The 24,024-nt window shown below is 45.5% G+C and overlaps 1 protein-coding gene and 1 non-coding gene across 2 annotated transcripts; both read left to right on the plus strand.

The window, feature by feature from the left end:
- The first annotated feature begins 381 nt into the window (after nucleotides 1–381).
- On the plus strand, nucleotides 382–21,689 carry LRRC52 (leucine rich repeat containing 52). The gene is made up of 2 exons (XM_069572128.1): nucleotides 382–1,017; nucleotides 21,202–21,689. The coding sequence occupies exons 1-2, from the start codon at nucleotides 396–398 to the stop codon at nucleotides 21,525–21,527; spliced, it is 948 nt and encodes a 315-aa protein (XP_069428229.1). The 5' UTR covers nucleotides 382–395; the 3' UTR covers nucleotides 21,528–21,689.
- Nucleotides 8,338–8,409, plus strand: TRNAC-GCA (transfer RNA cysteine (anticodon GCA)). Its single transcript has one exon. It is a non-coding gene; the product is annotated as a tRNA-Cys (tRNA).
- Nucleotides 21,690–24,024: the final 2,335 nt, after the last annotated feature.

Below are 24,024 nucleotides of genomic sequence, written 5' to 3' on the forward strand. Positions count from 1 at the left end.
CCCCACACAACCCAGAAGAGTCAGGACTCTCCCTCCCTCCCCCTGGCAGTCTCCGGAAGCTGCTGACATCACAAAGGTGTCAGCTGGCAACTTCATTGCCACGTGGCTCTCCCCTGGCTCCCCTTCACTTGCAAACGCAGGCAAGCAGGCAGGCTTCCAGCAGCAGTCTGGGAGTGAGCAACCAGCAGAGCCACCAAGCCGGGTGGTGGGGCACCCGGCCTGGCGTTTTAACTTCTGTTCAGTTCTCCTGTAATGGAAAATTGCTTTGCACAAAGCTAGAGTGTTACAGTTCTTTCCAGCGCCCTTCCCCCGCCCCACCCCGCCCCTCGCAGCGTTCTGATCAGAGGGATAGCGCCCGCTGGAAAGTAGAAGGAGGATAGTCGCTGCGACTTACTATGTCCCTTGCTTCAGGCCCTGGGCCGGGGTGGTTACTCTTTTCCTTCGGAATGGTACTAGTATCGGGGTCAAAATGTCCAAATAATTGTCATTGTCAAGACCAAGAAGTGATCTGCACAGGGATCCAGTTAACTGAATACCCTTCTGACATACCCCTGAACACCCGGAGGCTGTACCTGGATGATAACAAGATCCGTTTCTTGCCAGCGATGAACTTAGGACTCCTCAGTGACCTTGTTTACTTGGACTGCCAGAAGAACAGGATTCAGGAGGTGATGGACTATACCTTTGTCGGGGTCTTCAGGCTCATCTACCTTGACCTCAGCTTCAACAATCTAACCTTCATCTCCCCGCACAGTTTCTCCATGCTCAGCAACCTGCTGCAGCTGAATATCTCCAACAACCCTCATCTGTTATCACTTAACAAGTACACCTTTGCCAACACCAGCTCTTTGAGATACCTGGACCTCAGAAATACCGGCTTGCAGACCTTGGATGAAGCTGCCTTCCAAAACCTCATAACACTCCAGACTCTGTATCTGAGTGGAAACCCCTGGAAATGCAACTGCTTTTTCCTGGACTTCACCATCTACTTAATAGTGTCCCATCTGAACTATCCAGGTGAGGGCTTGATTGTGTGTGGGGACGAGGATATGATGGCATAGGAGGAACTGGTTCCAGGAAAGGTGAAGTCAAAAGGTGGTTAGTGTGGGAGAGAAATCTGGGTAAAGCTGATTGAAAGTATTCTTCTTGCTCTGCAGAATCCTTGGGTTGACTGGAGAGGCAATAAGGATCAATAGAAAATGTTCTAGAATAGTTATCCAAAGGACTGAGTTCTGCTCCCACACTCAGCTCTTACTACTCAGCTGCTGCCGGGGAAGTCTCACTTTCTCTGAGCCTCAGTTTCTTGATCCATAAAGTGGGGACAATAATATTACCAAACATACAGAGTGTCCTTTCAATATGAGATGATATGAGTGGAAATGATAATGTGCTATAACTGCAAAGTGACAAAGCAATACAAGGACACTGAATTCCCTTGGTAAATTATTTTAATCTGTTTAATTCAGTGACTGACTTTTCCAGGATCTAAAAGTAAATTCAGTCATTCCTAACCAGGAGAAAATCCAGTGGTATGATACATAGAAAGGAAAGTTCGATAGAGATGGAGGAGGGACAGGTGAGCCACCTAGCCATGAATGAGAGAGGGAGGAGAAGAGAAGGCTTTGATATCTCCTTTGTGTTCAGATGCTAACATGCAAGGAAGGAGAGAACAGCATGAATGAGTGGGGAATGGGCCACCAGCGCCCACGTGTCAAGCAGAGAGATTCCAAACTCACAGGCAGGCTCTCAAGTCTTACCTGGTAGAGTTCCAAGCCAGTTGCTGCCACTCTGTCCACTGTCCCCACGGCTCTGCCATGGTCCTTGGGGCACTCTGGTGCCTCATCCCTTCTTCTTTTCAGTGACTTTACTGTCCCATTCTCATCCTTCAATTCCCCCACACCACCAATATCACGTTGACCCAGGGAAGCCAGAGCTTTGGATAAGTGTGAAATAATGAGCCCCTCACAGAAAGCTTGGAGCCACTGATGTAATTGAATTTGGTCAGAACCATGTCTTCTCTGCCTTCCCTGTGTGTGTGTTTTTGAAAATAATTTCATACACCAGCTTCACAAATGTCCCACTGAAGTTTCCACCCTTAAGTCCAAGTGGCAATATTCTAGAAAGATTCCTGACCAAAATGCCAAGCTTTAAGGGGCACTGGGGGAGAAGGAACTGGGTGATGAGAGCAAGTAAAAATGTGTCCTCCTGGCTTTCTAAGTGAGTCTGTTGCTAAATGTCTTCCAGGCAGGGGCTGTACTATGATGGGGCAAGTGATGCAAAATTGGGGCTCCCAGGATGTAAAGTTGAAGATGGCACCAAGAGAAAGTATCTCCTTCAATTTTGTGCCTGAGGCACCTGGCCCTGCTGCCAGGCACTTCAACTCGAATTGTGTGTGTCGCTCAGTCATGTCCAACTCTGCAACCCCATGGGGATGTAGCCCGCCAGGCTCCTCCGTCCATGGGATTCTCTAGGCAAGAATGCTGGAGTGGGTTCCATTTCCTTCTCCAGGGGATCCTCCTGACCCCAGGTTTCCTGCATTGCAGGCAGACCCTTTACCATCTAAGCCAACTCAAGTTAGAATAAATCAAAAGCAACAAACTTTGTCGGGCCATTTTCTTAACAGTACTAATCATTAAAGAATACGGGAGCAGTTTCTTGGGTCGATTGCCTTGCCTCGCCTCTCCAGAGATGATGTCTTCTGCTTTTCTCAAGACGGGTGCTGTGGTGGTTTCTAGAAAGCTCTCTAAAAGAAGGTCAATATTAATTATTCTGATACATTAAATGTGGTTCCCAGATGGGATTCTTCCTGTCAATGTTCGTGTAACTAGCCTGTGGACCAGCATCATCTTCTCTTGCTCCCTCCCCACCATTCATACACATTTTTCTTGAGCAGAAATTGCCAATTTGCCAGGAGGACCCCCTGCTGAAAAGTGTGAAGGAGCTTGGCTTCTTCCCCAGTCTCATAGCTTTTCACTTCACCTCCCAGGTAATCTCCCTTAATCAGAATTTTAGCTTTTAAAGTTGTATCTTCTCAGAATTTTCAGACTAACTACTTTGGACTCTAACTGAATTCAATCCAGGATTGAACAGGATTATAAACTGAATCTGTTTCACTATATGTTTTCAAAAACAGCAGAAGCTGGTATCTGTCTTGTCAAGCTCATAAGCTTCTCATGAATGAAGAGTTTGTCTTTTGAGGTAGACAAATCCACTCCAGTGGAAGTCCCCCACCCAACATACACACACACACACACACACACACACATACGCAAACCTGCTCATCTCACTCTGCTGTTTGGTTAGATCACTTCATGCTGAAATATAGTCCCACTGCCCCAATTCACTATTATTATTTCTTAAAGGTATCAGTGAACCCCAGGCCAGGCATAGAAGAATTTAGCTTTGTATCAGGTTTTGCAGCTACTGAAGTTTTTAACATATGCAGTTTCATTTTCTTTACTTTGAGTTTCATACCAGCTCTTAGATTTTGTGCCCTAAGACTATGGAAAGAGGCTAGAACAGGTATTTTTGACCCTATCCATGGTTGAGAAGATAGATTGGTTCACCCAAAGTCACACAGCTACTAAATGTCAAGAAAGTGGTTTGAACTTCCTGATTTCAAATTCAAGTCTTTTTCTATATGACTGCTATCTCTTAAGTCCTCAAATTATATAACTACAAAATCCAATAAGTCACTTTAGTTATAAATATAAGCCATGCCATAAGCATAGGGCCACAGCACCTAAATTTCACCTTTACGTCTTGTCTACATTTGGAACTCACACAAGATCACTTTCATGGGATAATAAGCCCGAGCCATCGTAGATTCATTATAATATGCCTGCACTTCCCTTCCAATCCAAGGTTTCACCCTAATCTACCCAAACTCTAAAAGAATAAACCTAACTTCAGGGTTTGCTCTCCTTTGCACCTTATTCAGTCTGATTCTCCCTTCCCATGCATACACACACACATACACACAAACACACGTGCAAACACACACATACACGCACGCATGCAAACACAAAACTATACACAAACATACATACATATATGTACATACTCACTCTCTCAACCACATATTACATATGCATGACACACATGCACATATAAAAATGCACAGATACACACCAACACATGAGCAAACACAGACACATAAAGTTGAAAACACACACAGTAGAATTCACTGAATGCTCCACTGTCCTTTAGCCAGACCTCAACATAATGGAAGACATTTATTTTATGTGACTCTCGTATGATGATTCATGTCTCTGTTAGGCGAAAGTATCTTTGCTGTTTACAAACACTCTAGTTGAACTCTCGACTTTTAGCCCACCTATTACACCACATTTTCCATCAAAATGGTAATCTTTGACATGCTCTTGAATGGTATCACATCTCTTCCCCAGGTGCCCAAATTTTAGGATATAGGAAAAATTTCTATGAAATAAGCTGAATGACCTGGTTGTTTATAAAGGAGAATCAGACTTAAAGATGGGTTTCATTTTAGGCGCAGGGAGAATACCAAACCTTACTGTTGGAGATTTTGCCTGCAGTACAGTATTGAGGTCACTATGACAGCAGAATTATAGTATGTGGACTGTTTGACGGAGAAGGCCATGGCACCCCACTCCAGCACTCTTGCCTGGAAAATTCCATGGATAGAGGAGCCTGGTGGGCTGCAGTCCATGGGGTCGCTAAGAGTCAGGCACGACTGAGCGACTTCACTTTCACTTTTCACTTTCATGCATTGGAGAAGGAAATGGCAACCCACGGCAGTGTTCTTGCCTGGAGAATCCCAGGGACGGGGGAGCCTGGTGGGCTGCCGTCTGTGGGGTCACACAGAGTCAGACATGACTGAAGCGACTTATTAAAAAGACCATTTGAAGAGCATGGCAGTGAAGCAAGGAGCTTCCATGCTACCACTCAGCTCATCCTTTCATTCATTTAAATATTTATTATGTCCCAAACAAGTGCTCATGGAGATAACTAGCCAAAAAGCCTGGGACTATGTACAGAGACTCGTGTGACTATGAGTCATGCACATATGTGTCCCATGGTCCAATGGGACACCAGAACTAAACTCACTGGACAGAGCAGGACAAAGAAGGCAAGCATGTGCCTTTTAGGGTAGAACAAGCCCTTGGGACAGTCTCAGCTGCAGGGGGTGAAGGATGGCCACCATGCAGGCAGGAAAGCCCAGTGTTAGGAGCTCAGGTTCTGGAGCAAAACAGACCTGAATCATAATCCTAGCCCTGCCACTTAGTATCTGTAGGAAATCAGATAATTCATTTAACCTCTCTGCACTTCAATTTCCTCATCTTTCAGACAGGTCTAATAATAGACCCAACTGCCCAGGGATGGTACAAGGATGAAATGAGAACATTTATGAACTTCCATTAGCATTAAGACTGGCACAGCATAAACCTTCAGTAAATGAATGGTAGGCAGATGTAGGACAAGTGCAAGGTACGGACAGAGTACCAGTTATCAGTCAGGTGGCCAATGGGACAAGCAGTGGACTTCAGCAAGGCTCGGCGGTATTGGAGGACAGTGTGCCTTGTCCAGGAGACATGCCTGTACAGATGCATGTGGGCATATAAATAGGCTATGAGAAAGTGGGCAGCAGGTCTCAGGACACTCATCCCTGAGAAAACGGGACGGAGGGAATCCTGGAGGGAGTTGGATATTGGATGAATTATGAATACAGGAATTCAGACCCTGAGGATTGGGGGTGGGGAACAGAATCTCAAATAAAGGCATGGTCTCAACTGGACCATGAGACTCAGGGCTGGACCCGCATCCGTAAAGGGATTCTTCCTGAGTCATCTGAGTCTGGAACTGAAGTTCTACCTTAAAGACAAGCCCATTTCCAGGAACAGGTATGGACATGCAGGCATCTTTCAAGGGATGAAGTCAAGGAGGTCAGTTCCAACCTCCAAGGGGTAAACATGGCCTTGGGAGAAGTCACCTTCATGGTGTAATTTTATCTTCTGAAGAGTACTGAATAGAACTTTTGTCCCAGGCTCTCCCCATCCACTGCCTACCATCAGGCTACCGTTAGCCATTAGAGATCCTTCTGGATCCCCCAAAGTGCCCCAATCCTGAAGAGGATTGTGAAAGATATATAAATTCCTGGGCAGAATAATACAAGTGCCCCTTGATGCCTTTTAACTGTGGTGCTGGAGAAGACTCCTGAAAGTCCCTTGGATATCAAGGAGATCAAACCAGTCAATCTTAAGGGAGATCAGCCCTGAACATTCACTGGAAGGACTGATGCTGAAGATAAAACTCCAGTATTTTGGTCATCTCATGTGAATAGACAACTCATTGGAAAAGTCCTTGATGCTGGGAAAGATCAAGGGCAGATGGAAAAGAGGGCATCAGGGGATGACATGGCTGGATGGCATCGCAGATGCAATGAACATGAACTTGGGCAAACTCCAGGAAATGGTGAAGGACAGGGAGGCCTGGCGGGTTGCAGTTCATGTGGTCGCAAAGAGTCGGACACAACTGGACGACTGAACAACAACAAGCTTTTATCAACTTTCACATCAGAGGAATGAGCGATTTCTTAGGAAATACAATTAACTAAGATTAACACTGAAACAGTGGGGAATCTTGAAGGAAGCCAAGATCCAGAAAGACATGGAGTGGTCTTAAAAGATATGAGGGCAATAATGTGTTCTCCCCCTATGTCGTACTGCAGCTTGCCCCCTCAGAGGAACCGTAGAGGAGGTTGAATGTTTCATTCACCTTGCTTCATCACAAGGCTACAGCTAGTAGGAGAATCGAAACTTTCCCTTACTGACCAGAGATTTAGTGCTGTTATCAAAAGTCTTCATTAAAGGAAACCCTCAATGATAAACTCACCAGATGCACTGGAAACTGCCCAGTTCTCAAAGAGTTCATGTACTCACTTTCCAAAGACAAAAATCATAGCAGAAACAGAAGTGAGTTGAAGTGTGTTTGTTCCCTGGATGCTCTGTCCAATACAGAGTTAAAACAGATTCACAGAATCCATTTTCTTTTTGGCTCAAGTCAGCAAATAGAAAGACTAAGTCCTGGCCAGAAGTGTACTTTTCCAGTCATTAATGCTATTTGAAGGTGAGCATGGAAATTGAGCTCTTCCCAGGATAGAGCTCCCCAGTAGGACAGAGTTGAATGCCTCTGAAGATGCTCTCAAAAACTCATGCAGCTCTAAGCTCCTGGACAGAACAAGTCTGGCTTCCTACATCCCCGCACCCTGCCTCCACACCCTCAAAGAATAGTCTAGCGCTGTCCAGCAAAATTTTCTGCAGCAGCAGAAATGGTCTAAGTCTGTCCAACACAGTATCCACTGGCCACATGCGGCAATTAAACTCTTGAAATAAGGTTAGTGGAACTGAGGACCAAATTTTTAATTTTATGACATTTCAATTCATTTAAAGAGCCATATTTATGACTGGTCAGGGATGCCTTTAATATAAGACGCTTAAGCTGGAACTTTAGAATTTAGCCTCCTCTCAGGTAAGTGGCTATAAAGCCCAGCCCAGGATGGAGATCTTCTAACATCCAAGTTAAGTGTCTCCCCCCATGCCATGATGTTTCCTTACTATCAGGTACATCACAGTCTATTCAACTCTGAAACAGTTATTGTATGTTTATTATATGCTTAACATTGTTTTTTGATGTTGGGGTGCTTTATCATAGGGAAAGAAGTCATAAATCCTGTCTTTAATAAGACAAATATTGGGATACAAGAGAGGGAAAATGCGGTTGAAAGCCAGGAGTTCTGATCTCAATCATGTCAGTGTATGATGTGGGTGGCAAGTCATTTTCTCTCTGAATCTCACTTGTCTCTGAAATAAGGAAATAGGAGTAGACACTCCATAAGAATCCTTGGACCTAAATAGAAAGATAAGATGCACTTAGATGTAGGAAGAGGAAAGCAGTGGTCAGCAGACAGGGTCCCAGATGGGCAGGTACACAGCGGGTTAGTGTTGAGGTGCAGATGTTCCTAGAGATGAGCACTGTGGTCACACAATTAGGAAATGCAATCTGTAACTTCCGCATTCTCCCACCTCCTGTCTTAAACACCCTCTACTGGCTGAAACAATGCCTCCACCCTCCAGGGACTCAGTGCCTTGAATTTTCCTCCCATGCCTGGACTGTTCCACCAGCCGTTCTCAAACGCTGATGAGCACAAGAAGCCCAGGCTCCCTGTCCAGAGATGATGACCCCGTGAGCTGTGGGGCGGGGTCTATGAGAAGCCTGATGGCAATGACCTGGGCTCTAGCTCTGCAGTGGCTGCTTCAGCCAGTGAATAAATTGATTTACACTGAGACGTTGGGGGCTTCCCTGATGGCTCAGATGGTAAAGCGTCTGCCTGCAACGCAGAAGACCCAGGTTCGACCCCTGGATTGGGAAGATCCCCTGGAGAAGGAAATGGCAACCCACTGCAGTATTCTTGCCTGGAAAATCCCATGGATGGAGGAACCTGGGGGGCTACAGTCCATGGGGTCATAAAGAGTCAGACACGACTAGGCGACTGGCACACTGGATGAGATGTTGGTGGCTAATAATGTTTTGATATGTCTCCCTCAAGGGGCATTTGCCATGTGACAGGGAACAAACAGAACCAGAGAGAAAGCAGAAAGTGACAGGCTACTAGCATAGACATGGGGGTAAGTTTCAGGACAGAAGGTCTGTCTGTGTCAGCCCTTAAATTATAGTCCGTGGGCAGTCCTGTTTAGTCCAATGGTGGAGTCCACAAGTCAAAAAGAGGAGTCTAGGCAGGAGTGCCACCAAGGCAGGGGGATAAAGCCACTTGGGGACATCTGCAGGAAGCAGATGGGCTGGGTCATGCACTGCTTCAGGTCTCAGTCATTTAGAGGGCATTTTGAACAGAGAACATCTTAGTTTCATTCTGAGGCTATTTTATCCTGTATTCCAGGCTGCTGTAATAGGATAATGGCCCCATTTCAACCCGCCAAGTACAAAGTCATCTACAACTGTGCCAAAACTTAGATTTTCAGAATGAATTCAGGTCTTCACACCCTTCCACTATTAATGCTAACCCATCGCCTCCAACAGGGAGGTTGCAATAAAGACCAGACACCAAAAGCGGGAACAGCTGGGCAGCAGACGTTCCAAGGCTGTCAGCTGCTGTGCTAGCACGTCTCTCCCACCTTACCCTGGCCTTGTGGCTCCCTTCTGCTGAGAGCCGGAGAAGCAGCCTCCCGAGGGAATGAAGCAGCTGAGAGGGCTGCAACTGGGTCAGTCATCCCTAAACGATCCAGAAAATTTGAGAAGGGATGGAGGTGGCAGGCTTGTTCAGTTTGGGAAGGACCTTGTGTGATTCTCATACACTCTCTAACTCAGCCCAGTTGGAATCCCTGACAGTGGGTGATCTAAAGCCCCCTCAAATTCAGAAATGCCAGACCTCTATGCATGGCCCCTCTGGTCACCCAACACCATTCAGGCCCTTGGAAGGAGACAGCACAAGGCCGCCAAAGCAGCCAACCTCAGTTTCTTCATCTCTAGAGATGAAGAATTCCCCAACCTGAAAGAAATCCAACAAAGTGTGGATGCGGCTAGAAAAGAGAAATGGGGTGTTGGCCATCTAGGGCCTTTGAATGATTTTCTAGGGAACATGCAATGTATCCTGAGAAGTTTTGGAAGGCAGGCAAGATGAATACAGAGCTAGGAGCCTCCTGTGGGCATTCAGACAAGAGAGGATGGCAGTCTACAGCAGAGGCATGAATGAAGAGGTACAGATAGAAGAAACTGTTCAGAAGGCAGACACAACAGGACCTGGGAGTGAGCCAGACCTTCCCAGAGCCCCCTGTACTCCCTTTGTGATTCCGGGCACAATTCTAAGTAATTAACAGGTTTGTGTTCTTTAACACTTGTATTCCCTGATAGAAAGGTCTACAAGAGCAGGTCTGAATCTTCAGACACAGAGAAAGTTCTCAAAAAAATATTTGAGTGCATAAAAAGTCAATGAGATGTGGGAAATAAAGGGAAGGAAAAATCAAGTGTAATTCCCCAGGCTTTGGCTTGGACAACTGTGGGGGCTCCACTGAGAGAGTGAAGTGAGTGAAGTCATTCAGCTGTGTCCGACTCTTTGTGACCCCATGGACACCAGGCTCCTCTGTCCATGGGATTTTCTAGGCAAGAGTACTGGAGTGGGTTCCACTGAGAGAAGAAAGTAGTAAAGGGGCTTGGGGAGAAGCCAAGTCCCATCTTGAATGTGTTGAGTGGGAGCTGTTTGTGAGACAGGAGGCTTTAGGATATTTTGACCTGAAATTCAGAATAGAGAATAAAATATATGTTTGGGAACTCACTGGTGATCATGAAAACCAAACAAAGGATGCTTAGAATGAGAGGATCACCGGGTAAGGACAGAAGATTTGGGGAATGCCAACATATCAAAGGATAAATTAAGAAGTGCAGAAAACTGAATAAAATGAGGGGATCGGCAAAGAAAATATGACACAGAGTGGTGTGGGCTTTCTAAACAAAGGCAAGAGCAAATGCAAAGACCCTAGGGCGGAATAAGCTCGATGTAGTAGAAGGTGAGTATGGTGAAAAAGAGTGAAACCAAGGTAAGAGATGAGGATAAAAATCAAAGGCCAGATCATATAGGACCTGGAGGTCATGGAGAAGCTTTTGATTTTATTCCAAATGTGACAGGAAGTTATGAAAGGGTTTTAAGTGGAGAAGTGACACGATCTATGATGTACAGCTGCCTCCCCCTGCTAGATGGAGAGCTGGGAAAGCAGGGACCTGAGTTAAGAGGCTGCCTCAGTTTTCAGGCGGCAGGGAACAGTGGCTTGGCCCCAGGTAATGGTCGAGAGAAGGTAAGAATCGGGGTATACTCTGAAGGTCAAACTAACGGGACTGGCTCATGGCTTGAATTATGGGATGTGAGAGAGGCAGCAAGAGGGACTCCCAAGTCTCTGCCTGGGTGACTGGTGAATGGTGTTGCCCTTCCACCACTGAGCTTTTCTAAATTGCCTCTTATCCATGAGGATGATAACGGTCCACTATTTGAATTTTTCCAAGAAGATGGGTAGTTATTCACAAGGTCCAGCTCTAGGCCAAACTGAGAGCCAACTAGGGTTTACAAATTAGCTTCCCAGAACTGCCTGGTACCATCCCCCATGTCTGATATGTAGTTGGCTCCTCTCCCCCCATCATAGCCTGCTACAGAAAGTCAGTAGCAGGGGTTCCCCATGGGAGGGCTCAAGTCTTTGGCTTCTTTTCCAGAGGGCTTTACACTTTAAGCCTTATTTTATCAGTGAAGTGAAGCTCCTGCTGACAGAATTCTGGGCACTGAGAAGCACATGAGAAATGTTATGAAGAAAAGGGGTCTTTCTACCTGTAAACTTTGCTCGTCTACAACTGCTTATGCAAAAGACCAGTCCTGTAGTCTAAGCAACTTTAAAGCACAGGACTAATCAGGCTGAACTTGCTAGACTTCAAGGTTTGTTCCTGTAGTGTTCCAATGGTCTATGAATCAGGCTTAAACGTTACCAAAATATGAACTCTTCATGCAAGGGAAAAAATTGTTTTAAGAACTGTACTGCACAAGCCCAAATCATCCAAAGCCAAGGATGCTTTAGACCAGGAGTCAGCACACACTTTCTACCTACGGCTGATTCTTGTTGATGTTTGACATAAAACAACAAAATCTGTAAAGCAATTATCCTTCAATTAAAAAATCAAAAAAAAAAGGACAAATAAATACTTTAAGCTTTGTGGGTCTTTGTTGTGACTACTCACTCTGTCTGGGTAGCGTGAAAGCAGCCATAGAAAACGCATGAATGAATGGTCATGGCTGTGTTCCAATAAAACTTTATTTATCAATACAAAAACATGCCACAGGATGGATTTGGCCCACAGATTGTAGTTTGCTGGAGCCTGGCTTCCATCAAGGGAAGACATCTGGGTGATGAGAGAAAGGAGCTCTAGGGAGGCAAAAGTAGGGACCAATGTCGGGACTAGAAATACTCAGAGGACCACACATGAGAGTCTAAGAAGGGGGCTTGTTGGCGTTGGTTGTGCTGGGCTGCCATATGGTGCAATCCAGGTTCCCCTCTAGGGAGTCTTCTCTGAGCCACTCATAGGATGCTGCTGCTGCTGCTGCTTGGTCAATTCAGTCATGTCCAACTCTGTGCAGCCCTATGGACTGCCACCTGCCAGGCTCCTCTGTCCATGGATTCTCCAAGCAAGAGTACTAGAATGGGTTGCCAGGCCCTCTTCCTGGGGATCTTCCAGACTCAGGGATCAAACCCAGGTCTCCTGCATTGCACGCAGATTTTTTACTGCTGAGCCACCAGGGAAGCCCCCCTCATAGTACGGCAAAATACAATAGTGTTCCCTTCAAATTCCATCAGAAACAAGTCCTGCACAGCAAAGTCAAAAAGATTAGTTTTAAAGAACTGTTGTATGAGAATCCAGCTGAGCTATTTCAAATCCTTAAAGATGATGCTATTAAAGTGTTGCACTCAATATGCCAGCAAATTTGGAAAACTCAGCAGTGGCCACAGGACAAGAAAAGGTCAGTTTTTATTCCAATCCCAAAGAAAGGCAATGCCAAAGAATGCTCAAACAATTGCACTCATTTCAGGTGTTAGCAACGTAATGCTCAAAATTCTCCAAGCTAGGCTTCAATAGTATGTGAACTGCAAAATTCCAGATGTTCAAGCTGGCTTTAGAAAAGGCAGAGGAACCAGAGATCAAATTGCCAACATCTGTTAGATCATAGAAAAAGCAAGAGAGTTCCAGAAAAACATCTACCTGTGCTTCATTGACTATGCTAAAGCCTTTAACTGTGTGGATCACAACAAACTATGGAAAATTCTTCAAGAGATGGGAATACCAGACCGTCTTGAGAAATCTGTATGCAGGTCAAGAAGCAACAGTTAGAACTGGACATGGCACAATAGACTGGTTCCAAATTGGGAGAGGAGTACGTCAAGGCTGTATATTGTCAGCTTGCTTATTTAACTTACAGGCAGACTACATCATGCAAAATGTTGGACTGGATGAAGTACAAGCTGAAATCAAGATTATAGGGAGAAATATCAATAACCTCAGATATTTCAATGACACCACCCTTATGGCAGAAAGCAAAGAGGAACTAGAGAGCCCCCTGACCAAAGTGAAAGAGGAGAGTGAAAAAGCCAGCTTAAAATTCAGCTTTGAAAAAACGAAGATCATGGCATCTAAATCACTTCACTTCTAGATCACTTCATCTATATCACGTCCCATCACTTCATGGCATATAAACAGGTAAACAATGGAAACAGTGACAGACTTTATTTTCTCGGGCTCCAAAATCACTGGGATGGTGATTGCAGCTATGAAATTAAAAGACGCTTACTCCTTGGAAGAAAAGCTATGACAAACCTAGACAGTGTATTAAAAAGCAGAGGCATTACTTTACAGGCAAAGGTCTGTATAGTCAAAGAGATGGTTTTTCCAGTATGGATGGATGTATGGATGTGAGAGTTAGACCACAAGGAAAGCTGAGTGCTGAAGAATTGATGCTTTTGAATTGTGGTGTTGAAGAAAACTCTTGAGAGTCCCTTGGACTGCAAGGAGATCAAACCAGTCAATCCTAAGGTCAGTCCTAAGATCAAAACAGTCCTGAATATTCACTGGAAGGACAGATACTAAAGCTGAAGCTCCAGTACCTTGGCTGCCTGATATGAAAAACTGACTCATTGGAAAAGACCCTGATACTGGGAAAAGTTGAAGGCAGGAAAAGAAGGGGATGACAGAGGATGAGATGGTTGAATGGCATCTTGAGTTGATGGACATGAGTTTGAGCAAGCTCCAGGAGTTGGTGAGGGACAGGGCAGCCTGGCATGCTCAGTCCATGGGGTCACAAAGAGTCTGACATGACTGAGCAGCTGAACTGAACTGTATGAGATTAGGCCAATAGTCCACACATTTTCTCCTGTATGCATTCAACAGATATTTATCAAGGCTCTATTGGAGAAGGAAATGGCAACCCACTCCAGTGTTCTTGCCTGGAGAATCTCAGGGACAGCAGAGCCTGGTGGGCTGCCGTCTATGGGGTCGCACAGAGTCAGACAAGACTGAAGCGACTTAGCAGCAGCAGCAGCAGCAGCATCAAGGCTCTATTGTGTGCTAGCACTAGGGATATACAGGTGAACAAAGAGAGTCTCTGCTCTCAAACAATTCTCAAGCAGTGATTGGAACAGTAGCTACCTTATGATATCACGCCTGCAGCCCTTAGGCGGGGTCTCCTCATCCCCATCTCCATCTACACTTACCCTCATTTCCTTCTCCACTTTCAGAAGACAGTTCAAGGCTTACCCTTCATTTTGTCTTGGACACCATCTGTTCCTGCCTCCTCCAAGACTTCACATCCCTTAGCTCACTGAATTATCCCTAAATGTTCACAAGATAAGCAGGGATTGGTGTTAGCCTAGTGTCGAATAGTCCAAGATGGTATGAGGTTGGCTTGCCCATCTATGGCCTTCTATCACCCCAAGCTCTCTTTTCTCCCACTAAGCCTTATGTCAATAACATTTCCCCCAAGGGACATTAACAACAAAAAGTATTTAATCCATGCAGCAAACATACTTTGAGCTCTAGTGTGTGTTAAGCAGTACTCTGGATGTTGGGGACACAATAGTGAACACAAATCCATGTCTTCATGGAGTTTGTAATCTAGCAGACAGAAGCAGACAGATATATACATAGCAAATCCACTTCCTCGATAAATACATCACTTAGCTGGACAAAAAAAAAAAAAAAAAGTACTGAACATCTAATGATATTCAGGCAAGCTAGGGCCTAATAAGGACAAATGGGGGAACTGGGCCTTTCTCTAGGTTCCAATTGGAAACTTTTACCACAAAGGGCTTAGGCTGATAGAAACTGGCATTTGTTCTCCAAGGGGCAGTGTAACTGAAGTCTGCAAACTGCATCCTCTCCCATTACATGGCCATCACCTGGAGGCTGGCCCATCCACTTAGCCCAGGCAGCTCCTGAGCAAGACTGTCCAGGGAACTCAGAGCAGCCTGCTCATCTGGAGAGCCGAGCAGACTGCCGAACTGTGGTCACTTTTGTGGATTAAGAAAAAGAGCAGGTCCTCATGAAGCCACCAGGTTCAAGCTGGTTTTCTGAAGGAAGGCTTCCTCAGTTCCTATGCTACCAGGTGTGGTTCTGGGTCCCTGAAACTTTTCCCTTCATGCGCTGATTTTGGCAGACAGGTTTTCCACTTGTGAGCAACGTGCCACGTGAGGGACTAAAGAAGCGTGTGGTTTATGTTTCCTTAGGGACTATTTGCAGGGAGAATTTAAACATTAATGATACCTGTAATTGTACCTAGGCACTTTAAGTGGGGCAAATGCTCTGCACCTATGAAGTGGAGCTGAGGAAGGGATAATATGGGGGTTAGCCGCCTTCGCTTGTTCGTAATGTGAATGAGAGCCCTGGATTGTGCAGTGTGCAACATACACAACAGTGCCTGGTAGCCTTTTCTCAGAGGCAAGGGGATCAAGAAAGCCAGAAAAGGAGTAATTGATGAACAATTTATTCATTCAGTAGCCTGGGAATAATTAAAACTACTTAGTGGGGCACTTTCCTGGTGTCTCAAAAGGTGAAGAATCTGCCTGCAATGTGGGAGACCCAAGCTTGATCCCTGAATTGGGACGATCCCCTGGAGCAGGGAATGGCAACGCATTCCAGTATTCTTGCCTGGAGAATTTCATGGACAGAGGAGCCTGGGAGGGTACAATCCATAAAGTCACAAAAAGTCAGACACGACTGAGTGACTAACACACACACCCAGCGCGGTGCTCAAGAGTAGAGTTTAATTTCGTGAAGCACCTTATATGACTTCTAGAACATATAAGACACTCCAAGATGAGCAGATAGGTCCATAAACTCTAAAGTCATCATACTAAACTAGGAGAAGAATGCATGACTAACAAGCTAAAGAAGAGATGAGCCAATAAGGACCTATTGTATAGCATATGGAACTCACCCTGATGTTACCTAACAGCCTGAACGGGAAGGGAGTTTGGGGGAGAATGGATACATGTGTATGTCTAGCTGAGTTCCTTTGCTGTTCACCTGAGACTGTCACAATGTTGTTAATCAGCTAATCCTCCAATACGAAGTGAAAAAAAATTTTTTAAAGAGAGGGAGATGAAATAATAGAGAGCTAGGATCATTTAAAAAGTGGGGGAAATGGAAAACAATAGTTAATCCAAATATATCAGTCTAACATTAAATGTTAATGGGCTGATTCAAATGCAGTTTACTAGACTGAATGAAGAACAAAGCCCAGCTGCATCCTGCTCACTAAAGGTACCTTAAATATAGGAACACAGAAAGATTAAGAGTAAAATGATGGGGAAAGATACGCAACGCAGACACTAGCCAAAAGAAAAGGGTAAATCTACCAGAAAGAGGTAACAGTCGTACATGTATTTAAGAACATTGCTTCAAAATATGGGAGCAAAACTTGACAGAACTATTTGGAGAAGCAGACAAGTGCACAGCCATAACGTGATTTTAACATACTTCCCAGTAACTGCTGCTGCTGCTGCTAAGTCGCCTCAGTCGTGTCCGACTCTGTGCGACCCCATAGACGGCAGCCCACCAGGCTCTGCTGCCCCTGGGATTCTCAGGCAAGAACACTGGAGTGGGTGCTAGGCTGATAGTAACTGAGACAATAAATAAAGGTAACAAAAAGCCAAAAAAGATGAAAAGTCAATAGAGACGTAGACAGTCTGTATAAAAGCGCACTCGCTGGCATACATAGAACAATGTATTCAACAAAGATAATGCATTTTTTCAGTGCACATGCAAAAATTACTAAAACTGACTCTATTATAAAGAAAATTCTTTATAAACTTCAAAGGACTGAAATCAGAAAAAGTATGCTTCTGACTACAGTAGAATTGAACTAGAATTGAATAATGAAACCAGTGCTAGAAAATCCCCAAATTTTAAAAATCAAGTAATTCAAGGAATATTAGCTCTTATTAACGAGAATGATAATGGTTTATGCCTTCAAGAGCTAAAAGTCTGTCTTGTAGGAGAGAAAAGATGATTTTGCAGGACTTTCATAGAGGTCCAGTGGTTAAGACTTTTGCAGGGATTGTAGTTTTGGTCCCTGCTCAGTGAGCTAAGATCCCACGTCCCTCTGGCCAAAAATCAAAAGCATGAAGCAGAAGCAATACTGTGGCAAGTTCAATAAAGACTTTAAAAATGGTCACATCAAAAAAATCTGTTTAAAAAATATGCTTTTTCAAATTTTCTTTCTTTTTTTTTTTATGCTTTGCTTTCTAGCAAATAACCACCAAGTAAGATAGAACATGACAGGTGCAGTAAGAATGATACTAGGAGATGCAACAGAGGAGTCCACAGTGGGAACAATCACAACGTATCCTCTGAACTACGAGGATGAAGAGGCTGGGGAAGGTTCCTGGAAGTAGATGCATTTACATCAGACCTTAAAGGACACGAAGGACTTGATGATGCAAAAATTGGAGGAAGAGATACTTGATGCAAAAAGAGCAGTGTAACAAAGCTAGCTGTAGGCAAGGGGGAGAGACAACCAAGGAGCACAGAGAGCTTAATGTGACTAGAATAAGGGTGAGTTACTGGGAGAACTGAGAAGTAAGGTGGGAATGGTGGGCAATGCTGAGAGCTCTGAACACCAGCCAGTCTGGGTGTTATCCTGAGCCCCGCGGGGGAGTCAGACAGGGATTTGAACTCTGGTGTGACTGGCAAGAGCCAAGCTTGCAGAAGGGGAATCTGGCAGGAGTGTGTGCAGCGGTCCAGAGCTGGGGAACTGGCAATGGTGGAGACAGACCTGCTGGGAGGTGAGGAGCGCTCACACCTTGGAGGTGACAGGCAATGAAGAGGAGAGAGAGAATGCAGCGGAGGAAAAACCCTCCCCACCGAACCACCCACATCCCTCACTTAAAAGCAGCCTAACAATGCATTAAAATCACTGTCTAATTGCTCCTTTCAAGGTAATGCTCCAAAATGGGGAAATAACGCATTTAATGTTTAGCCTCATATCTGCCGCCCAAACCCTGATTTGAAAGCCTAATCTTTTCAAAAATAGAATGAGATAAACCCCTCTGCCCCCACCACTGGGCACACTCCAGACCCTCAGAGTCCCATGTTCTCCTTTCTCATATACATCTTTCTTTGTATATTCCCATGTGGTATCTCTGGCAACTTGGGCAGGTGATCTAAGCCCTGTCTTGCTAGAATTCCTGAAGATTGCAGGAGTCTTCCCTCACCTCACCAGCCTCCGCTTGGGCCTCCTGGAAAAGCCCCAGAGGTCCTTGAACCAGGCTGACTAGAGAGAGGTCTTGAGACATAATTGCGTTCCTGACCCTTTACAGCACCCTGAGATGGAAGCCCAAGGCCCCTTTCCTCTCCAGCTGGCCTGGGTCACCCACAGGGCCTCTGTCTCACACTCATTCTAGAGAGGGGCTTCTTCCTCTCCTTTCCTCTGTAATCTTTGCAAACAGTCGATGCGGCAGCCCCCTGCTGGCTTCCTCCTCCAGTGACTAAAACTTCAACCAAGAGCGAGTCCTCAGTAGCATTACAAACATCAGGCCATCTTCCTGAAAGTAACCAACAAGTTCACTTAGGGGCACTGACCAGGAACCAGCGTGCATGCAATGGTGTCCAGTTTGGAGAGGACTTAATGGCTAGCCTGGGCAGCTCATTCCAGTCACCCAGAGCCAGCTGCCTCCCAGTAAGCTCACCTCTGTATTCCTTTCCCTATTTCTCCTGCTTCTAGCTCCAGTCCAAACAGATTTCATCAAGGAAATCAGTGCCTTTACGTAGCCTGGGCTTCCCTTGCAGCTCAGCTGGTAAAGAATCTGACTGCAATGCAGGAGACCTGGGTTTGATCCCCGGGTTGGGAAAATCTCCTGGAAAAGAGAAAGGCTGCCCACGCCAGTATTCTGGCCTGGAGAATTGCATGGACTGTATAGTCCACAGGGTCCCAAAGAGTCGGACACAACTGAGCGACTTTCACTACTACCACTGCATAGCCTGGAGTTCCTACCCTGTTGTGGGGAAAGCTTCTCCCCGCATTAGTCTCTCTCTGTGACTCCCACTTGGCCAAGTCCAGGTTTTTTGTCTCCTGTTCCCTGCTGAAATCATGCAGTTTATCCAGAACCTTCAGGTTAGGAAACTTTTCTGAGTCTCAGTTTCCTGATGTGAAAAACAAGGATGAAAATGTGTGTCAACATTCTTGTAAGAATTAAATGAGATAGCATTTGCATATCACTTAGCAAGTAGACAGAACTTGGTAAATATCAGCTGCTACTATGATTCTGATCATAATTGTCTTAAGTCCTAATCTCAGCCCTGAATGGAAACTCATTCATCTAATGCTTGCTGGATATTTTCCCCTGGACACTGCACACAGGCACCTCAGCATCAGCATGGCAGAGTAAATGGAGCTAGAAAAATGTAGGGCTGACAACAGAGCTCTGAGCAGGCTAGGAAGCTCTTGTGTACAGTGTACTGTGTGCACTGCTGTGTACAGTAGCTCACCTGCTCACCTGTGCCGATTACATCCTCTTTATGACCCTGAGAATAGATGTTATTCTTTATCAGTTCAGTTCAGTTGCTCAGTTGTGTCCGACTCTTTGCGACCCCATGGACTACAGCATGCCAGGCTTCCCTGTTCAATACCAACTCCTGGAGCTTACTCAGACTCATGTCCATTGAGTTGGTGATTCCATCCAACCATCTCATTCTCTGTCGTCCCCGTCTCCTCCCGCCCTCAATCTTTCCCAGCATCAGGGTCTTTTCTAATGAGTCAGTTCTTCATATCAGGTGGTCAAAGTATTAGAGTTTCAGCTTTAGCATCAGTCCTTCCAATGAATATTCAGGACTGATCTCCTTTAGGATTGACTGGTTGGATTTCCTTGCCGTCCAAGGGAATCTTCAAGAGTCTTCTCCAACACCATAGCTTAAAAGCATCAATTCTTTGGCACTCAGCTTTCTTTCTAGTCCAACTCTCACACCCATACATGACTACTGGAAAAACCATAGCTTTGACTAGATGGACCTTTATAGGCAATGGCTGTCTAGGTTGGTCATACGTTTTCTTCCAAGAAGCAAGCGTCTTTTAATTTCATGGATACAGTTATTCTTTATAGGATGAGGCAATGGGATTCAAAGACAGTATCAGACATCCTGCTGAAGTTTCCAAAATTGGTGACAGTGGGTTTGAATTCTAGTCTGTCTGGCTCCATGACCCACTTTTCCTTCTATTCTATACTGAAGTCCACACTGCTTGGTGTGGGGAGGTGCTCAGAGAAGGAGCCAGGCAACTGAGTCAGCCACTAAAAAGGACTGAGACTCATGTTGATCATGAGTGATGCCAACAGCATCACAGAAGCAGAACTGCTTCCCATATTGGCTGTCTCTTTGCCCTGAAGCTCGTTCCTGATTTCTCCAGGTTGAGGGTGTAGAGAACACACAGGAGGCATTTCCAGAGAATCCTGTCCTTCCTAAGTGGGGTGTGATGACCTTGGGTGGCCTTAGTGATCCCTGGCTGGACTCAGGCACAGGAGAAGGAAAAAGGACAAGGTGGAGGGGAAGGTGAGGGTAAGATGAGGAAGGCGAGCAAGAGGTGCCAAGCACTGGTGGAGCTCTGTAGAGTGTCAACACTCCATGACCATTTTGCTGAAGTTTCCAAATTCCCAGCTCCTTCTGTGGTCTCCCATTCCTTGAAGAGCCTTAAAAAGCAAAGGTCATTTTCAGGAGGTGATGTGAATGCAGCTGGAAGTGAAGTTGCTCAGTCATGTCCGACTCTTTGCGATCCCATGGACTGTAGCCTATCAGGCTCCTCCGTCCATGGAATTTTCCAGGCAAGAGTACTGGAGTGGGTTACCTGAATGCAGCTAAGCCTGGGGCAAAAAGCAGTCCAGGTGCAGTCTCAAACCTTACTATGCCCACAGATCACCTGGAGATATTGTTAAGATGCAGATTCTGATTCAAGAAGGCCTGGGCGTGCTGCCTGAGATTCCACATTTCTCACGGGGTCCCCGTCATGCCGGTACCGCTGGCCCTCAGACCACGCTTTGAGTAGCCGGAGTCCAGACCATCACTCCAGGTCCCGGTTGGCCTCACAAGCCTAGGAGTTCTGTTTCAGCACTCTGCCTGCTGTGTGTTTCCTCTTAGATGAACAAAATGCCACTTGCGTGGAGCCGACAGAGCTGGCAGGATGGCCCATCACGAAGGTGGGGAACCCGCTCCGGTACATGTGCATCACGAACCTAGATCTCCAGGACTACATCTTCCTGCTGCTCATCAGCTTCTGCATCTTCTGCGCGGGCACCGTGGCCGCCTGGCTGACCGGCGTGTGTGCCGTGCTCTACCAGAACGCATGCCGCAAGTCGAGCGAGGACGAGGTGGAGAACGAGGACGAGCAGAGGGTGGAAGTCAGCAGGCGGATTTTTCACAGCAGAGTGGACTCGGGCCCTGATGGGTTCCCTCAGCTGATTTAGTTGCAGAGGCTGATGCTGCTGTCTGATGCAACTTTCCCAGGCTCCTGCCTTCCGTCTTGCCCTCCGCTTCCCACTCCTCAGCGCTGTCTTAGAAATGAAAGCCTACTATTATGGTAAAGTGCTATCAAGGTAAAATAAATAAAATGTTTGGTGGTCATTTCACAGGTTGGTCTTCTTCTGCTCAACCAACCCAAGCACGATTTCTCAAGCTCAGAAGGATGGGGTGGAATAAAGTCTAGCGACGCTGTTGTAGGCATCTAAACGCTGAGGAAGCCCACCCTGAAAATGGGCCATATTGTGTCTGATGAGCACCTTACTCTGCCCCTAAATTAAGTGCTGGGGGGAGGCATCTGAGAAATATAAGATTTAAAAGATTTGTCCTGGAAGAGCAACAAGCTGGTTCAGAGGAGTAGTCAACATTAATGTGAATCAAATGGAGAGAAACACAAGAGAAAATGACAAGAACAAACAGGAATGGAATCAGTCTATGGGCTATGTTCACACTTCACCTTGTAATATCACAACAGCCCTACTTTACAGTGGCTCTAGTTTACCCAAATGGTCAGCGGCACAGCCTCCCAAAGTCTACATTTTTTCCTTTAAGAGAAGCTGCGTTTCCAAGAAATGTTTAGCAGCATTACCAAAGGTCCATAGTGCCAGCCTTGTCACAGTGAAGGAGAGTTACAGAGGCAGCTGCCACTGCGGAGGCCTTACCGTGTGCCTGGCATCATCACACATCTAATGGGAGTAATCCTCATAGCAACTCGGTCGGTTGGCCATTGTTACCTCATTTTCATGACGCTCAGAGAGGCTAAGTAACCAGCTCACATAGATGACAAGAAGCAGCACAGTTGCTGAGCCCAGACTGCCTGACCCAAAGCCCGTGCTCTGTGCACTGTGGCCTCCTGACCCTGATGAAGCGACAAAACAGCCAAGTGTGCGCCCACCTGGTCCTGCTCTAGGCGCTGCTTAGAAGATGGAAAAGAGCAGAAGTCAGGGGTGGCTCAACCCAAACACTCATGCTTTCCCTTTCTCCCTTCCCAGACCGAATTAAGACTCAGATCAAAGCCCCACCCGTGGAGCTACCTGTCCCTAAGCCTCCAACAAGCCTTGCCTTTCTCTACACTTACTCTGCAAATTCATGCAATTCCCTTGAATTTTTGTGGTGCCATGCCCCCAAAACTGTTGTTGTCGTTGTTCAGTTTCTAAGTTGTGTCCGACTCTGCGACCCCATGAACTGAAGCATGCAAGGCTTCCCTGTCCTTCACTAACTCCCTGAGTTTGCTCAAACTCATGTCCATTGCATCAGTGATGCCATCCAACCATCTCATCCTCTGTCACTTCCTTTTCCTCCTGCCCTCAATCTTTCCCAGCATCAGGGTCTTTTCCAATGAGTTGTCCCTTCGCATCAGGTGGCCAAAGTATTGGAGCTTCAGCTTCAGCATCAGTCCTTCCAATGAATATTCAGGACTGATTTCCTTTAGGATGGACTGGTTGGATCTCCTTGCGGTCCAAGGACTCTCAAGAGTCTTCTCCAATGCCACAATTCAAAAGCATCAATTCTTTGGTGCTCAGATTTCTTTATAGTCCAACTCTCACATCCATACATGACTACTGGAAAAACGATAGCTTTGACTAGATGGACCTTTGTCAGCAAAGTAATGTCACCGCTTTTTAATATGCTATCTAGATTGGCCATACCTTTTCTTCCAAGTTGCAAGTGTCTTTTAATTTCATGGCTGTGGTCACCATCTGCAGTGATTTTGGAGCCCAAGAAAATAAAGTCTCTCACTGTTTCCATTGTTTTCCCACCTATTTGTCATGAAGTGATGGGACCAGATGCCATGGTCTTAGTTTTCTGAATGTTGAGTTTTAAGCCAATTTTTTCACTCTTTTCCAAGAAACCAACATTGGAATACTGCTATTAACTAAACTTTGAGCTTATTTGGATTCCCCAGTGTCCTTTTTCTGTTCCAGGATCCAATCAAGGACACCACATTTATATTTAGGATATTCTTAAAAACAACAATATATCTAACATTTATTGGGCATTTCTATATGTCAAGAATTGCTCTGCATGTTTCATTTAATTAAACACTGTATGTATCAACTCATTTAATTGTCAACATAACCGTTGTGATGTGGATATTATCATTATTTGTATCCCCTTTAGATAAGGAAATTGGGGCTTAACTAGCTCAAAATTTTGAAGTAAGACAAGAAGTCAAACCAGCTCTGTGTGACTATAGACTGTTTTCCCCAAACTACTGATCAACACTAGCTCTCAAGAATTTAAACTACCAGGAAAGTATTGGCAAAAGAAATCTGAAATGCAGATTTACACAGTAGTTCTTCCCCTAAGACACCCTGGATCTTTACACAGACACACACACATATACACAAATGGGCCCAGCATCTACTCTGACTGGCCCTGAGGATCCCACAGGGAACAGACAGAATCAAGACTCTTAGGGAGATCATAGTCTAGTTTGGCAGA

Source organism: Ovis canadensis, chromosome 1, assembly GCF_042477335.2.
Source record: "Ovis canadensis isolate MfBH-ARS-UI-01 breed Bighorn chromosome 1, ARS-UI_OviCan_v2, whole genome shotgun sequence".
Lineage (NCBI taxonomy): Eukaryota > Metazoa > Chordata > Mammalia > Artiodactyla > Bovidae > Ovis > Ovis canadensis.

Coding starts and splice junctions, on each gene's coding strand:
- LRRC52 (XM_069572128.1), top strand. CDS start 396: ATGTCCCTTGCTTCAGGCCCTGGGCCGGGGTGGTTACTCTTTTCCTTC. Junction 1,018..21,201: donor GTCCCATCTGAACTATCCAG/GTGAGGGCTTGA, acceptor GTTTCCTCTTAG/ATGAACAAAATGCCACTTGC.